General features: G+C 43.1%; 2 protein-coding genes across 2 annotated transcripts in view; both read right to left on the bottom strand.

The window, feature by feature from the left end:
- LOC309550239 (uncharacterized protein) overlaps positions 1–19400 on the bottom strand; it is a gene marked incomplete at both ends in the record, with an annotated part of 1760330 nt that overhangs the window by 1659179 nt on the left and 81751 nt on the right.
- LOC309548785 (uncharacterized protein) overlaps positions 6746–19400 on the bottom strand; it is a gene marked incomplete at both ends in the record, with an annotated part of 29541 nt that continues 16886 nt past the window's right edge. Inside the window, one exon of the mRNA XM_082248729.1 lies at positions 6746–7698. Coding sequence (XP_082104855.1) covers positions 6746–7698 — 953 coding nt within the window. The remainder of the gene's footprint in view (positions 7699–19400) is intronic.

Genomic DNA, 19400 nt, shown 5'->3' with positions numbered 1-19400 from the left:
AGAAGTGCTGTGGAGGAGCCGCTGTGTCTGATGACTGTGGGTGAGTTGCGGCAGCCATTTTAGGTGTATACACGGCGGGAGGCTCGGATGCCGAGCGGGTCTCTCCAGGACCTTGAGCTGGATGGATTATGAACCGACCCATGTATTACTTGCCCGGGGTGTTGTGAGGGCGGATCATGGAGACGCTGCTGGCTGAAGGAGCTGCAGAGACGGTTTTACATGCTGAGGTGTCCGGAGCCGCCGCTACAGCCGTCTACCTCATCAGGCGCCGGAACCGGAACTTCCACACTCATTCTAAGTGTTCTATCAAACTGTCTTATGAGTATCAGTACCAAATATATTTTTAGAAATGTTTTTAGATAGATTGTGTAATAAATTTGAGAATAAGCCCCCATAATGCCCGGTGTTTACTGCATACAGACGTTGCCGCTGGACACACATGGGGGATCATTCATGTACAGATGTGTGTGTACATCCATTGTAATTACACACACAATTTTTATTGTATTTTTATAATTTTTTTTAATCTATTTATTCTCCTTCTATGTATATTAATCTGTCATCTCAATTAATTTACTTTTATTATTTTTATTTTCATTTTGATATTTTTTAATTTTTTAAAATGTATTTTCTATTTTTATTATTTTCACAAATCCTTTTTTTCCCATCTGTGACCACCGCTGTGGGGACACTCGTGTGTTTACTATGTTAGACCGGAAGTGACGTGTTCTGCTACTTCTGGTTTCCGGCCAGTACACTGGGGCTTCCATGTGACGGTGCTTTTATCATCAATATTGTTGTCTTTTGCATCCTGGGTCACATTGCGGCTGTTCCCCCTGGTATTTGGCCCTTGTGTCTCCGGTTACTGCTTTTCCATTGCCCCTGAGGAACACAGGAGCACACCCGAAACCAGGAGTGCAGCTTCACTTCCAGTTTCCGGGATCCCGGCAGCTTGCAGTCCATGGCCATCTGACAGCTTGCCGGTTCTCACAGTGGCAATGGGGAGACAGAGCACAGAGGGGTCCCAGTGCTGATGATTCCTGCAGGGCCCAACCATCTCTCCCCTGATTGCCACAGCTTCCATCTACATATACATTTAATATATTAGGGTTTTTATTCTTTCGGCTACTCCCTTCCTGCTAGTAGGGGGCAGATTTTGGTGTGCTTTGCTGCATTTAAACACGAGGTATTTGGTTGCGCTGGTTAGCACAGCTCTGAAGAAGGGAGTGCGCCGTCAAATTGTGTTAGCATGCTTATGTGAGGTTGCAGAAACACTTGGGTTTTCTGCCTCGTGAATCCTTATATGTACATGCTGTATACTTCTGCACCTTTTTGAGCATGCATTTTATTGGTTGCTTTTAATATTAATACATTCTGTGTTTACTGATTATGCACTAGGGTTTGCACCTTCCCCTTCTTTGTTTTTTGTGGCTGATTCACATAGGCATCTCTGGTGTCTCCCCCTGGTTCTGGAAGTTTAGAGAAACTTCTAGAAGTCAGTGGGTGGAGGCCAGGATGGTTGATCTGCATACTTAGGGGAACCTGTGGTTAGTCCAGTCCTTAAATATGGGAGAGCCACGCTAGCAGAAAAGTTGGGTGCAGGGGTGGACTGACAATAGGAGATCATCAGGCCCCCCTGTGTTCCCGCCCACACGCAGACCACAGCCACACAAAGCCTCACCTACATATTTCACTTCTCACAAATGGTTTTAAGCAGCAATATAAGAAAAGCGGTGTCCCACCTCCTAGCAGCAGCTAAACCAGGGGTGGGCAAACTTTTTGACTCGAGAGCCACAATGGGTTCATATATTGGACCCGGGGGCCGAACCATAGAGTAGATGGATGGTGTGTATGTGTGCCCCCTTTCAATGCAGAGATGCCAGCATGCCCCCTTTAAATGCAGATATGCCAGCGTGCCCCCTTTCAATGCAGATATGCCAGCGTGCCCCCTTTCAATGCAGATATGCCAGCGTGCCCCCTTTCGCTGCAGATATGCCAGGGGCCCCCTTTCAATGCAGATATGCCAGCATGCCCTCTTTCAATGCAGATATGCCAGGGGCCCCCTTTCAATGCAGATATGCCAGCATGCCCACTTTCAATGCAGATATGCCCCCCCCCCCCGCGAGACCAGTGCGCCCCCTGCGAAACCAGTGCACTTACCTCAGGCAGCGCTTCTCTTCAGTCCCCCGACGTCTCCTCGAGTCCTCTGTCCTCCCGCCTCCTTCTCGGACAATGGCATGGGGTTTGCCTTTCGGCCAATCAGGAAGCGGGAGGACCCGCTTCCTGATTGGCCAGGAGGAGGATCCGTGTGACAATAGCAAATTTTCATTCGCTATTGTCACACAATGGGCGGGCTCGGGGCGCACTTCTCTGTGCACCCTGGCCGCCACTGCCCAAGTTCCTCGGGCGGCACAGTACCGTTTGATCCACGGTACCGGTCTGCGGCTGCGCGCTCCGCGGGCCGGATTAAAAGGTCCGCTGGGCCGCAGCTTGCCCATTCCTGAGCTAAACTGAACTAGCAATGTCAGCAAGCAGAAGTGTAACTACAGGGGTTGCAGGGGTCTCAATAGTGACCCAGTCTAATGCTCCCCTGTCACATTGGGTTTGACTAGATACGAGGAACAGCAGGTCTGCATATAGCGGAACCAATGCTTTCTAGTTTTCTCCTGTAGCCACTGAAAGCCAGCTACTCCCTCCTACCAGCATGCAGTGGCTGCAGGAGGAAAATGGAGGGCATCGGTTCCTTTATATGCCACCCCCACTGCCCCTCCAATGTGTCCACAATCTCCTTTCTATGGCTCACAACAGCTGTGATTAATGGTGGCATGCTGGATGCCACTGGGTAGAATGCAGAAAGACCAGACTAGCTAGAATGAACCCGGAAGTGATGTGTATTAGGTGACTTGCGGGTTCAGTGCTATCATTCCTGACCGCTGTGGCTGGAGAAGCTGTGAATGGAGAATGATCTGCTCTCCATTATCTTCAGTAGAGGGCAGATAGACTCCTGATATCTCATTAAAGAGAACCTGTCACAATAAAATGCTATCACATAGGGGGGCTATTGGCCTATTATGAAATGATAAAAAGTTAAGTAATAAAAGTAAAAAAAAAATTACACCCAAAAACTAAAACCCCGCCCCAAAATCTTTGTTCCCGTGTACACACAAACATAAAACAAAAACATTGATTGCACATATTACATAATGCCATGCATGCCATTCTACATCCATTATTCAGAGTTCCCTCTACACACAGGACCTGGAAAGGCTTTTAAAGCGCCATCTATGGGACATTTCTGGATACAAAAGTTTGTCATCATTTCATCAGCACACACAATTATAAGGCTGGACATGCTGGGTATCAATTTACTCAGCACAACCTCATCTCTTATATTTTACCAAAAAATAAGAAATAAAACACTGTATGTCCTCTAATATTACATTTATTGTATTTGTTACTGAAAGTTACCATTGATGAACTATTGGGTTATTACCATGTGACATAAAATGTAACTTCCACCCTTTTATTCTCCAGGACCTCTGCTTTCACAATATATATGTTTAGGTGTTTTACAGAGTACCCAAAATTTTATATTCTGGAAATGTCCCTGCTTTGCCACATTCACTAGCTGTGCTGGGAACTCAGCCTGCTCTCCTCCAATGATCAGTCTTATCCTGACACGCCTCCCCCCTGCACAGTCATTCACTGGGAAGATCAGGGTGCTGCTGTTTATCTTGCCCCAGCTCTTAGGCAGCTGAGAACAGAGGAATGGGATCACTTATAAAAAAAGGGGAAAAAGGTATACAGATGTGTGTATATATATATATACACACACATTACATTCTTCTCTTTTCTTAGCTGCCTAAGAACTGGGGGAGGAGAAACAGCAGTGAACTGTATATATGAGATGCACCTGTTTATATATATATATACATACACACACATATGGTATACACAAATATTTTGCCTTTTATTTCTATTGTAAACTGAATGGGTTGTTCTACAAGGCGATCGTTTACATACACAGCACTTTTGCGGCACTTTTCAGGTGCTTTTGAGACGTTAGCAGTGCACTTTTTTTAAGGACATGCGACTCAAAAACTGCAACTAAAAGAAAGAAAGAAAAGTACGTCTGTCTGGGGATCTACCGCCAGCCATTCCTGGAGTCAGCACTTTGTGTGTGGAACCTGCAGATAGGTGAGCCAAGAAGATCATATTATGTAGAAGAGGGGTTGTTTGTCTCGGAAGACACGAACAATTCTTTCATTTAGCATTATCCATGTGAGCTTACACTTCGTTAGGACGATGTCTATATCTGAGCTTTTCCAGGCGGTCCCAATAGCAATTTTGGCCGCCAAGAACATGAAGTATATTAAGGAAGAGAGGAAAGATTGCTGGTGCCGCACATCCATGGAGTCCTGTGGTGGTATGAGAGAGACAACCTCAGCCTGGGCTCCCACCAGGCCACACCCCCAATGTATTTTACTCCGCCCCCGGAGCTTAGTCATGGGGAAGAACATGAAGTATATTAAGGTCTGTGTGCGTCTCAGAACATTTTCTACTGGTTTATTCAGTAGGGTAATACTTGCATCTTTGGTAACAATGACCGTCGTACCTGAAAAAATAAAAGAGTGTCCCCTCATCCAGAAGGGGCGCACTTTAGGACAAGTCCACCATATGTGTAGAAATGTGTCCATCTTGCCACAACCCCTGAAGCAGGAGGGCGACGAGCCCGGGTGATGACACCAATTTCTATTATACTTAGCGCCATCAAATGGTTAAATGCACATTTTTAGTTTTAAATGAATGGTTGGTTTAACCACTTAAGCACCGCAAGGTTTTACCCCCTTCATGACCAGAGCATTTTTTGCTATTCAGCACTGCGCTACTTTAACTGGGAATTGCGAGGTCATGCAACACTGTACATAAATTATATTAATATCATTTTTTTTACATAAATAAAGCTTTTTTGTGGCCTTCGTTCACAACTAGGTTTATTTTTTATTATATTAAAAAAAATCATACATTTTGTAAAAAAAAAAAAAAACAAAAAAAAAACAATATTTCTATTATAAAATATATCCAATAAACAGAAAATTATAAAAAAAAAATCTAAATGTCTGTATAAGTTTAGGTCCAACTGTATTCTGCTACATGACTTTGGTTATATAAAAAAAAAAAAAAAATCCCATGAAGTGTATATTAATTGGTTTGAGTGAAAGTTATAGTCTATAAACTATGGTGGAATTTACACAGCTTTGACGTTACTTGTAATGGTGGTGATCAGCAACTTAGAGCGGGACTGTAATAGTGTGGCGGACAATTTGGCGCTAGCTGACATTCCCTGGGAGGGGCATTAACTGACACTGACATCACTAGTGACACCAATACATTGATCAATAATACTATACACTGTACTAATGACACTGACTGGGAAGGGGTTAATATCTAGGGGCAATCAAAGGGTTGACTGTGTGCCTGACAAGGTGTAGTGTGTGTAATCTGTGCTGCTTTCACTAACCTCCCTTTTTTTATTTCCCTCATTTACAGAAAATTCATTGGACGAATGTGACAAACAATCATTCAGCTGTTAAAAATTCTGGCTGTATATTAAATAACACAGTGATTTCCTATGATCGCCAGCTCCATCTAGTGGACATATTACGGTATTTTTCCTGAAATACCTCCATCAGTAAAATCAGTGCAATAAGGCATTATGGCAACTAGATGGAGCCAATGATCATATGAAATAAAATATTGCCAAAACTTGTCACAGCTGGGTGAATGTTGGTCACACTCATTCAACTAGTTTTGTATTTTTAAATAGACATCTAAATGTTTCTGAAAGCTCACACCACAAAATGTACTCAGCCAATGAAAGGTAATGACTCTGTGACAGACCTAACCAGGACAGAGGCTTTTGGAGAGGACTGGGAGCGAGCCTCTTACCCAGTGACTATGGGCCCTGGCATTTAAGGGAACACTACTCTTTGGAAGGTGTATGCCTGGGGGATCCGTGGAGTGATCTTGTTTCTGATTCAAGTTTATGTCTCCCTAAAACACACAGACTCCGGGAACTGGAGGTTCCATATCCATATTTGGGGCCTCTATGCCTCCAACCAGCAATGACTGTAGATGTTATGTAATCGGCTCAAACCACTGGGGCCTCCTGCTATAACGTGTTTATGGTAAGTAGATCTCTCCCATTGTTCCATTGTCTCTGTCTGTCTGCTAGTATTGTCCCCTCCACCTAGGCTGGTTTAAGTGACCAGTTAATTAGCTCATGTTAAGTATATCACTGTAAGTTATCAGTTGCTAGAGGGGGAGTAGCATAGTTTATGTTGGCTGTTCCTTAGTTATGTTAATTATATTCTTGTTTACAGTTTGCATTGTTAAGGTAATATGATCAGGAGGTAATATGACCTAGTCGGGGTGCCAAGTGGTTCCATCACAGACTCCATTTTTATTTTTCTCCTGCTGTCAATGGCCAACACAGGACAACACTTCATCCATGTCTTTGGTGATCTCTGATCTCCTAATGAAGTGTTTCTTACATGATGAAGATCAGCCATGGAGTATATCTGAGGTTTATATCAGGGTGTGCTTCTTCCACACATGGGAGTTGTAATGTCCAGCAACATTCATATAGAAGACATTTCCTGCACTCAAGGCAGTAATACACCTCGAGGGTTGTGTTTGATTCCTGATGTACAGGAAGACAGGACTTCAGCGAGCAACAATTCCCTCACTCAGGACAGGAAAGTGGTTTCTCCCCCGTGTGAGATCTCTGATGTCTGGAAAGAGTGGACTTATCTGAAAAACATTTCCTGCACTCAAGACAGGAATACGGCTTCTCCCCCGTGTGAGATCTCTGATGTCTGGAAAGAGTGGACATATCTGAAAAACATTTCCCGCACTCAGGACAGGAATACGGCTTCTCCCCCGTGTGAGATCTCTGATGTGTGTTAAGATGGGGCTTCTGTGAAAAACATTTCCCACATTCAGGACAGGAATACGGCTTCTCCCCTGTGTGAGACCTCTGATGTGTAACAAGGTTTTCTTTTCGTACAAAACATTTCCCACACTCTGAACAGGAAAATGGCTTCTCCCCCGTGTGAGACCTCTGATGTATAACAAAGTGTGATTTTCGTGCAAAACATTTCCCACAATCTGAACAGGAAAATGGTTTCAGCCCCGTGTGCAGTTGCTGATGTGTGTGAAGATGGGAGATCTGTGAAAAGCATTTCCCACACTCAGGACAGCAATATGGCTTTTCCCCCGTGTGACGTCTCTGATGAATGACAAAATATCTTTTTTTTGGAAAACATTTCCCACACTCAGGACAGGAATAAGTCTTTTCATCCATGTGAGACTTCTGATGTCTGGCGAGACTGGACATCTGTGAAAAACATTTCCCACACTCAGAACAGGAAAGTGGCTCCTGCTCCGCATGCGATCTCTGATGTTTGTAAAGAATGGACTTGTCTGAAAAACATTTTCCGCACTCAGGACAGGAATATGGCTTCTCCCCCGTGTGAGATCTCTGATGCGTGATAAAATGGGACTTTCTTGAAAAACATTTCTCACACTCATCACAGGAATATCTCTTCTCCCCTGTGTGTAATCTCCGATGTACGTAAAGATTGGACTTGTGTGAAAAACATTTCCCACACTCAGGACAGGAATATGGCTTCTCACCTGTGCAAGATCTTTTGTGCACATCAAGATTGCATTTAAAATGGAAACTCTTCCCGCACTCAGTACAGGAAAGGCTCTTATCTGTTGGAAGGACGGCATTGTCCCTCACAGTCTGAGGTTCCTCAGGATAAGAGGAATATGATGGTTCGGTACCGTCCCTCACAGTCTGAGGTTCCTCAGGATAAGAGGAATACGATGGTTCGGTACCGTCCCTCAAAGTCTGAGGTTCCTCAGGATAAGAGGAATATGATGGTCCGGCACTGTCCCTCACAGTCTGAGGTTCCTCAGGATAAGAGGAATACGATGGTCCCGCACTGTCCCTCACAGTCTGAGGTTCCTCAGGATAAGAGGAATACGATGGTCTGGCACTGTCCCTCACAGTCTGAAGTTCCTCAGGATAAGAGGAATACGATGGTCCGGCACTGTCCCTCATAGTCTGAGGTTCCTCAGGATAAGAGGAATACGATGGTCCATCTACACTGTGTGGTGCCGGATGGACATTTGAGGTAGCCGGGTTTTCTCCTGGACTATACTGTGTGATGTCCTCATCTTCTACTTTACAGTCTGGAGACAAAGTGAGACAATCCTCTGAGGTTTTCCTCATCTCCCGTCCATCTACTAAAATAGAAATACAAAGATTAATACTAGACATCAGGAGATTGGTTCCCCTAAACCAGGACTCCGCCCACACCAGACAGCTTTGTCTCTGAGGATCTTACAATTCCCCCCACAAGGTAACTAGTAAATGGGCCTCTGATCTCCTACCAGTTCATTTCTTTATTCATGGACCTTAGTCAGAGAGTGAGGAAACAACGAGAACTGTCTTTTATAGGAGTGACAGTGATGAGGGGATTATAGGACGAGTGTCCCCTCCCCCTCTGTCACTCATTGCCATCTTCCCAACACAAGAAGTCCTGCACTTCCTTATTTAGTTCATGATTTAGTCATGAATAACAGCAGGGATGAGCCCCACCAGAGGTCAGAGAGTGAGGATGGGGGGAGAACAACCAAGATGAAGACTGGACTGATCCTGAAGACCACCATCATTGGGTTACTGACTCCTCCCTCATTATCACTTTCTGTTTAAAGTTCCAAAGATTGAGGATGTTATCAAATTATTATCACCATGTAAAAGTCTGTCCTCCAATCAAATCATCAGATATAAAACATCCAGCTGGTAGAAAATGGGAGCAAAAGAAGTAAAGCCTATGTAATGAACTTAATATATAGGATAAACAAGGTAAGACTATAAAGTATATAGTGCAGGAGTCAGGAGTATGTGATGTACAACATAGAGTATATAGTGCATGTGTCAGGATTATGTAATGTACAACATAGAGTATATAGTGCAGGAGTCTGTAATGTACAACATATAGTATATAGTGCAGGGGTCAGGAGTCTGTAATGTACAACATATAGTATATAGTGCAGGGGTCAGGAGTATGTAATGTACAACATAGAGTATATAGTGCAGGGGTCGGGAGTATTTAATGTACAACAGAGTATATAGTGCAGGGGTCAGGAGTATGTAATATACAATATAGAGTATATAGTGCAGGGGTCAGGAGTATTTAATTTACAATATAAATTATATAGTGTAAAGTTCAGGACTAGGGATGGGCTGGACATTTGAGTCAAACGTAAGTTCGACTCGAACATCGGGTGTTCGCATGTTCGGCAAGTTTTCCTGCCGATGAGCGCCCCATAATGCACTGTGCGATTGCAGTACATTAAGTGCTTATGATTGTCCAAAGCATGTACCTGACCTGTATGCTTTGGCCAATCACAGCACAATCTCCTGTCAAAGCCATACTTGGCCAAAGGCAGAGTGCCTTTAGCCAATCATGGCTCAAGGGCTATGCTCACGGCCCATACTTTATAGTGCTGCTGCTTACACGGCAGCCGTGTATAGTGTGTGATAATAGAGGTTAGGCAGGTAGTTAGTGGACAGCTAATTGAGTTAATTTAGTGCAGTCAGTGTAGTGTTCAGGTAATACCCCTCTTTTAAAATGTATAGATATGTTGTAGTCCTGGGTCCCCTCTTGGTGCTCCCCAAGTTTTGTGTCCCTGTCACTTATAGTTCGTGAGCAGTGCCATGCCAAGCTGACCATAATTTCTAATAGACGCCAATGAGCACTGAAAACTGAAAATTGGTCTGGGCAGGAAGGGGGTGAAAGTGCCCTGTTTTTAAGTGATTAAAGGGAACGCTATGACAGAAATAAAAAAAAAAAAAAAAACGGCATGGGGTCCCCACAAAATCCATACCAGACCCTTATCTGAGCATGCAGCCTGGCAGGCCAGGATGGGGGGGAGGGACGAGCGAGCACCCCCCCTCCTTAACCACACCAGGCCGCTTGCCCTCAACATGGGTGCCCCCAAAGCACCTTGTCCTCATGTTGATGGGGACAAGGGCCTCTTCCCGACAACCCTGGGCTGTGATTGTGGGGGTCTGCAGGTGGGGGCTTATCAGAATCTGGAAGGCCCCTTTGACAAGGGGGCCCCCAGATTCCGCCCCCCCCATGTGAATGGGTATCGGGTACATCGTACCCCTACCCATTTGTACCCCTTGCCTATAAAAGAGTTGTTAAAGCTCAAGAGCGTAATTCGGTGGGACACCTCTGTAGAGGCAGAAGTGTCTTAATTTTTTCTATTTTTCAGGTAAGGCGGGCACCGTGATTGAGGATGGATTTACATTGGGGGACACTATTTTTTTTATTTTTTTCTTTGAAAAAAGGACTTGTCAAAAATTGTCTTTGTGTTTATTTTTTTGTACACTTTTTTGGTGAATGGGTAGGGGTACGATGTACCCGATACCCATTCACATGGGGGGGGCAGGATCTGGTGGCCCCCATGTTAAAGGGGGCTTCCAGATTCTGATAAGCCCCCCACCCGCAGACAACTACAGCCCATAGTTGTCGGGAAGAGGCCCTTGTCCCCATCAACATGTTGAGGGCATGTGGCCTGGTATAGTTCAGGAGGGGGGGGGGGCGGCGCTTGCTCGTCCCCTCCCTCTTTCCTGGCCTGCCAGGCTACATGCTCGGATAAAAGTCTGGTATGGATTTTGGGGGGGCCTCACACCGTTTTTTTTTTAAATTTTGGCATGGGTTTCCCCTTAAAACTGAATTGCCGGGAGTCGATGATACATTACAGCCACAAGCAAGTTTAAATTACATTTTTTCCTTTAGAAATGTCAGTATTGCTTCAGCAGGCTCCATATATCGTACAGATGTGCCATTTTACAGGCACATTAAGGGGACCCCCCCAGGCACGATATTTAAGGACATTTTTTATTTTTATTGTTTAACTTTAAGCCTCATTAAAATCACTGCTCCTGTAAAACAATAATTTAAAAACAAAAATTTGCATTGATACATGTCCCCCAGGGCAGTACCCAGACCCCCATATACTTTTTCTAGCAATAACTTTCATATAAGCCTTTAAAATGAGAACTTTTGATTTTTCATGTTCATATCCCATAGAGTTTATTACAGTTGGCATGTTCGCTAAAACTTTTTCCCTGTTGGAGATGTTCTGGTGCGAACCGAACAGGGGGGGTGTTCGGTCCATCACTATTCAGGACTCATAATATTGGTATTCAGTAATCAGTGGAAGGTTAAATGTTTACATGAGACAAGTTGCAGAGGTCCCACACCGCTGCCTCCCATCTCCTGAGACTGCACTCAGTGAAGTGGTTCTGAGACTATACGGACATATCCCTCCACCCGGCACAGCCAGCAAATAACAGAGCAAGTAAATCTGAGAAATCTGCTGTCAGAGATCTTGCTAGACCTGGGCACTCTGGACCAATCAGTGATCAGTATAAGTGGAGGAATGTATTTAGTGTTAATGACCCACCTGTGCTGATCTCTGTAGGAGTGTCCTCTATAAATGTCCCCGTTATTCCATCCTCCTCCATAGACTGCTGATCATCCCTCACATACGTCTCTTCTTCTTCTGCTTTAACCTCAACTTTTATATCCATCAGATCTTCACCCTAAAGAAAATGAGAGAAAAATCATCTGTAAATATAAGCTCACATAAAAAATCCTCACATCATCCCCACAAGTCCATGTTCTAGATACTCCATCGCACCAACCTTGTAACAGTGAGGGATGGTGTGACCTTCCTGTGTGGAATCCCGGGAATACAGAGGACGGGGACATCTCTCTGGTGGGTTCCTGGTATTAGGTGGCTCCATCATATCCTTGTGTCCTTCTGAAAACTCCTCCATCACTCCATACTCTTCATCCTCCTCTTTATACTCTTCTTTAACATCAATATTATCATCCCCGAGGTTTCCACTCTGAATATATAATAAAACATTCATTGTAACAAACATGCTGTGTATAAATTATAACTACTAATAATTGTCAATCATCTACCTGAGTACACTGCCGGGGTATAAGATTAATACTTCTAAGATGGAGGATCTTTCTATAAACATTCCTCCCACAACTCTGGGCACCTTACAATCCGCTTACTCGTATCACTAGTGTACCTGTTCCCTCAAATCCCTCGTTATTCATGTGACACCTTCTCCTCATTATACTAAGCTAACCTTCCTTCTTTATTTCAAGACATTTATCCCTGAAACAATGGGATGATTACTGTATAATATCTCCTGGCTAGGCACGGTAAATGTCCTCAAAATGTGGTTCCTCCCCAAACTGCTGTACCTATTGGAGACTCTCCCGGTCCAAGTCCCTCTTTCTAGGCTGAAATTGCTGCAAAGTACCTTTGTTACATTTATATGGCACCATAAGTCCCATCGCATAGCACAATCCACTTTGCTTTGGCTGAGATCTAGCGGCGGTCTGGGAGCACCGACCTGTTAACCACTTCCCATCCGGGCCAATTCTGGCATTTCTCTCCTACATGTCAAAATCATCATTTATTTGCTAAAAAATTACTTAGAGCCCCCAAACATTAAAAATATATTTATATTTTCAGCAAAGACCCTAGAGAATAAAATGGTGGTTGCAGCAATTTTTCAAGCACAATTTCTTTGGAAAAAATACACTTTCATGAATTTTAATGAAAAAAATAAAAAAGCACCATTGTGACGGTACTCACCATCACTGGGAGTGAAAGACAGATACTTAATGGTTTGGATTGCTTCAAGTGGGACAGTAATATTTGTCAACAATATCTCTCAAGGGATATGAAGATTTAATCCCACTTTACACTGTGAGACCTATAGCCTGATGCCATGAAGTCTACCTCCTAAATAATCATAGCAATACGTAGATGTGTATTCCATGTACTTCAATGTAGGAGACAGACAGACTGTCATTGGCAGTCTTGTCCTATTGTCTGTTTTGAGGTGGGATGTGTATTGTGTTAAGTCTGCCTGTGCCATTTTTAAAATGTTAATGACCCCACATTGTTCTGTCCAGATGGCTAGATAATTAGTTCAGGTTAATTCTGTTTCTGTATACAATTTCATCTGCATATGATAATGTAATCAGGCAACCCCTGACCTGTGTGTGGTAATTTGATCATGAGGGGGATGTGTCCATGCTGTATACATATAAATTCTGTGTGTCTGTTCAATAAAATGATTCCAGTACAAGCCAAGTTGTTGGCTAGCTTTGTATGAGGGCGGCTGGGAAAATCTGGTATACATGTTCATGACTGCAAGGAAGCTGTATACTGATGGAAGACCACAAACACAGTGTGGGTCGGCGGTTCCGTTACAACCATAGATACTGTAACCCAATTTTTTGTAAAATATAAAAAATGATGTTACGCCGAGTAAATAGATATCAAACACGTGTGTCATGCTCTAGAATTGCGCACATTTATGGGATGGAGCAAAACTACGGTACTTAAAAATCAATTTAGGCGACACTCGAAAAATGTTTACAGGTTACCTGTTTAGAGTTACAAATGAGGTCTAGTGCTAGAATTATTGCTCTCCTTCTAACGTTCGCATCAATGCCTCACATGTGTGGTCTGAACATTGTTTATATATGCGGGCACAATCTACATATGCGTTTGCTTTTGCGTGCGAGCACGAGGGGACAGGAGCGCTTTAATAACTTTATTATTATTTTTTTTATTTTTAAACCAAATCTAACTTTTTGAATAACTTTAATTCCTATTACAAGAAATGTACACATCCCATGTAATAGGAATAAGGTGTGACAGGTCCTCTTTATGGAGAAATCTGGGGTCCCGTAGACCCCAGATATCTCCTCTACCCGGGAAAGCATGACGAAAAAAGTACATTGATCTCTGCTTTCCAGGATAAACAACTGGCAGTGTTTACATCTGCCAGCACCGGAAGTTACGTCATGAGGTTGCTTTCAGCCTCCCAGGAGCATAGAGATGGCCGGGGACCATCCAGTCTATGGCCAGCTCTATGGTATTCCATCGCTGGATCGGTGTTCTGGTTCCCCGATCACAAGGGAGAGCCAAGAGAGGCACTGGAGGACAGCAGGAGAGGTGCAGGACATCCCCTCCCGCTGCCTGTAAAATCAATCAAGTGGCACATGAGTGGCTAGGATGGCTTTTACAAGTAAGGGAATAGCTGGCTGAAAAGAAAGATATCTGGATGATGCCTGCAGCTGCACCCATCATCCAGATATCACCACTTCAAGTCCAGGAAGTCATATGACGGCCTTCCGGTGGGAAGTGGTTAATTTATTATTATGCCTCCCACCTCCACACTTTTATGTCCTGGTCTGTCCATCACCCCCCCCAGTCACTGGTCTGAAATAGAATTTTGGCTTATCTACCCCCCTCACCCATGCCCTTTATTATGGTCAGCTGACTCCACCATGTCCTCTCCACTGAAACAATCCTCCTCCCCTATGCTATTTATGTTGTCCATATAGAAAAAATGTTGCACACTGTATTTTTCTTTTTCTATTATCTTTTTCTACCACGCTAGGTGCCCCCAGTGGTCACTAGAAGGAGAATTATCTGCAGAACTGTAAAAACAACAGCCAGGTCTATTAAGGGTAACAATAGTTTATTACCCACAATGTGGTATTTTGGAACAGTCAAGTTAATGAAAAAGCCAACAATACCACTGCAAAAGATCCCTGGGCATTAATGGAAGGGTCATCCAGCACTGCAGTGAGGGCTGATAGAGGGGCGCCAATACAAAAGCCCTGGGAAGAACCAGAGGAAGCCTCGGGGTCCCAGCATGGAACGCAAGCTTGTAAAGTTGCCGTGATGACGTGTTTCACGTGCATGCGCTTTATGAAGTCACGGGGATAAAGACAACTGGAGTATTTAAGCTGTATGTGTCCCAATAGAGGGGTGGGGAGTGGGCGGAGCTATGCAGATCTGGATGCCACTTAACCCATCAATGCTTATGGCTGCCATTGAGTCAGTTGCCATCAAATATAAACTCTACAGTATAATCACAAATGTACAAAACATCAGAAAATAATAAAAAGGGGAATATTTGCCTGAATACTATTGTGCATATTCTAAGAACTAACTAATATTATAATAATAATCATAAAAAATAATAAAAATTAAAATATTACTATGTCTGCCAGAGACAACAATTATGACACACAAAGTGGTAAAAAGAAGTTAATGGGATATGAGGATTATTAGACAATATTATGGATCTCTAAGTCCTCATTCAAGCCATATGGTGATAAGGAACCAAACTTATAAATCCAGAAGGTCTCCTTCCTACATAAGAGGGAGAACCTTTCATTATCAGTAGGTGAACCCTTGTGGAAGGTCTCAGTTGCCGTGACCTCCAGATAAGCCATGTGCTTGTGATGTGTCTGGAGAAAGTTGCGGGGAACAGGGACCTTTTGCAGAGGTATTGTTGGCTTTTTCATTACCTTGACTGTTCTTATCCACCACATTGTGGTCAATAATCTGGTGTGAGACTTCTCCTCTTAATAGACCTGGCTGTTGTTTTCACAGTCCTGCAGATAATTCTCCTTATAGTTGCGTCATTTTGTAGATTTGGTTACAAGAAAACTCAGACCCTTTGAGGAATTCCACACTAAGCACCGTATTCCCAATAACCTCTTTACCTCTTATATTCAATGGAAGCATTTTTCTCCACCCTCTCTCCATCATTAGCTTTACACCGACCAACCAAATTCAAACACATATGAATCCAAGGCCCACACCAACCACACCTCATATCCTCCATCTACAAACTATTATACCAGGTGCTCCCGGTTACTGAAAACCTTCCCTTACACTATATTGCCAAAAGTATTGGGACGCCTGCCTTTACACGTACATCAAATTTAATGGCATCCCAGTCTTAGTCTGTAGGGTTCAATATTGAGTTGGCTCCGCCCTTTGCAGCTATAACAGCTTCAACTCTTCTTGGCACAATGCAGTCAGGCAAATACCGTTCTCCTGGCAACCACCAAACCCAGACATGTCCATCAGATCGCCAAACAGCTCATGTTCTATCCAGAACTTTGAGGGTTCCTCTGACTTATTTCAGTTTACTGCATATACTGTCCAAGTATGCTGTATGTCTATTGGATATTACAAGCTGTAATATCTATATACCCTCTTCATGGTGTAATACCTATATACCCTCTTCATGGTGAATATCTATATACCCTCTTCATGGTGTAATATCTATATACCCTCTTCATGGGGTAATATCTATATACCCTCTTCATGGGGTAATATCTATATACCCTCTTCATGGTGTAATATCTATATACCCTCTTCATGGTATAATATCTATATATACCCTCTTCATGGTGTAATATCTATATACCCTCTTCATGGTGTAATACCTATATACCCTCTTCATGGTGTAATATCTATATCCCCTCTTCATGGTGTAATATCTATATACCCTCTTCATGGGGTAATATCTATATACCCTCTTCATGGGGTAATATCTATATACCCTCTTCATGGGGTAATATCTATATACCCTCTTCATGATGTAATACCTATATATCCTCTTCATGGTGTAATATCTATATATACCCTCTTCATGGTCTAATATCTATATACCCTCTTCATGATGTAATATATATATACCCTCTCCATGGTGTAATATCTATATACCCTCTTCATGGGGTAATATCTATATACCCTCTTCATGGGGTAATATCTATATACCCTCTTCATGGTGTAATATCTATATATACCCTCTTCATGGTGTAATATCTATATACCCTCTTCATGGTGTAATACCTATATACCCTCTTCATGGTGTAATATCTATATACCCTCTTCATGGTGTAATATCTATATACCCTCTTCATGGTGTAATATCTATATACCCTCTTCATGGTGTAATATCTATATATACCCTCTTCATGGTGTAATATCTATATATACCCTCTTCATGGTGTAATATCTATATACCCTCTTCATGGTGTAATATCTATATACCCTCTTCATTGCCTGTGTTGTGAAATACAATGGATGTAACTTCTTTATTTTTGGTAAATTCAATAAAAATAAAAAAATAATTCCCAGCACCGCTCACCTCTCCTGTCAGCAGCTCCATCATCTTCTTGGTGACTTCTAGAATCTTCTGCATGTTGTGTCTCTCAGGTTTTAGGGAGTCACATGGAGGCACTGTGATGGTCATATGATCACCTGACTTCAGAGGAGGAAATCTCTGTATTGAGGAACCAATAGGAATATCATGTTAGAATCCCAGAATCCCCCTCACCTCTCCGGTCAGGTCTGTGTTTTATTAATAGAGATAAGAGTGATGTCATGTGACCTCCCAGAATCCTCCTCACCTCTCCAGTCAGGTCTGTATTTTATTAATAGAGATAAGAGTGACGTCATGTGACCTCCCAGAATCCTCCTCACCTCTCCGGTCAGCAGGAAGATGATCTCCAGGGTGAGGTTTAGTATCTTCTCAGTCATGTGACTCCGGTCCTCCTCCATCCTCATTGATCATGTGATCTATACAGGTTTCCCTGTAAACCAATAATTGATGAGAGAGAATGATGTGGACTGTACTGGTTGTACAATATTAGGATGGGGATGTATGGGGGATAATATGAGGGAAGAACGGATCCCGGTGGGATTACACAGAGGAACATTCAGTTTAGTGTTGTTTTTGATCCAGAAGTCTCTTACCTTTGGCTTGACAGATCACAAAGTCTTTTTTGCTAGTTTTTGATCTGCTGGTAAAGAGGGACAAAATATGATTATTTTTATGTCTAAACAACCCCCCCCCCATCCCCCACACCTAATACAAATCAACTAAGTTGTTTAAAAAAAAGACTAATCCGGAAATAAGAATGAGGAGAATATTCCGGCCCCGTAAGTGTGGAAATGTTCTGTCCCTGAAGGGGTTAATCTAGGTTTCCACACTATATATGTGTGTGTATCATCATCTGCTGGAGATAAAAGACGTCACAGTGACTATGGAGGAAGAGGACGGACATGACAGGGGGGTTACTGGGTATAAATAGAAAATAAGATCTTATTACCTCCTCTCTACTTCCTCCCAACTCACCTCTCCCCCAGAATTCCTATTTATATCTGACATCACTTCCTGTCTGTATTCCATAGAGACTTCCTGTCTGGGTAGAAGTGAGATCACCACCTTGTGGAGCTCAGAGGAACTGCAGCCCTGAGAACCGTCTGGTAGTGTGAACAAGGCCTTGTGCTGTGTGTGTATGTACTGTATATCCTTCCCCTTTCTCTCCTCCCTGAGTGTGTATGAAGAGGCGGAGCTCCTGCTGGAACAGCGGTCGGAGGAGGAAGCCGAGTCTAGGAGGGAGACTGACAGAAAGCGCAGCAGACTTGCAGGAGTGAGCGAGGAGGATCCAGTTCCTTTACCATCGGAGGTGAGGAGAGTGCGAAGCATGTTTGTGACTCTGGTAGCTGAAAAGCTGGGAGTCATATTGCTCTGGTAAGTGGGGAAGTACTACTAAGGGGGCGCCCTCACCATCACGTGTGTAAGAGGTGGAAGAAGGCGTGGCTACACTACACCTGCCACAGTTTGGAGCACGGAGAACTTTCACACCTTATCAACATTTCATTCATTTGTGGAATGTTTTTTGAGAAGTAGATGCAAAGTGGAAGCAGTGGACTTGCAGAGAACACTATATTGAGTACACAATGTTGTATGATTACATGAATTTGCACAGGTTTTTAGGTTATTTAATATAGCAGCAAATATTATGAGATTAAAGAAGTATGTGCAAAATGGAAGCAGTGGATCTGCAGGGAACAGCATCTTGAGCACAAAGCACTTTATGTAGTATATAAACTTGCACATGATTCAGTTTACTTAATCTATTGAAAAACACCATAAGATCAATGAAGTAGGTGTAAAGTGGAAGCAGTAGATCTGCAGGATATATTATTTTGAGCCCCTAGCACTTTATATATGAATGTATCCACATATTTTAGTGTATTAGTGATAATTTATGTGCACACACAATAGGACAGTGCTGTGACACATAATGCTCTTCTAGTTGATAAAGGGAATACTTACCTTTGTTACAGCAGCAGTCCGGTAGAAGTTATATTTGTAGGTATTTGAGTTGTTACACATAGCGCAGGTTTTTTTCCATTTATATTGGTGACATAATTGCCCAAATCTGGGGATCAGGAGCCATTTCCACCCTTTACTCTCGGCTGGGGTTCTTTGTATCCATATAACAGATGTTCTACATGACTAAATCTGCAAAATCAAAGGTGCCAAAATGTCTCCCTCCCCCGAGCAGTAATATATTTCTCTCCCCCTTGGTGGAAGTGGAGATGACCCA

This window comes from Pelophylax lessonae (assembly GCF_965119305.1).
Source record: "Pelophylax lessonae genome assembly, chromosome: 3".
Classification (NCBI taxonomy): Eukaryota; Metazoa; Chordata; class Amphibia; order Anura; family Ranidae; genus Pelophylax; species Pelophylax lessonae.
The sequence above is the reverse complement of the archived record's forward strand: the minus strand, read 5'-3'. Positions and strand labels throughout refer to the sequence as shown.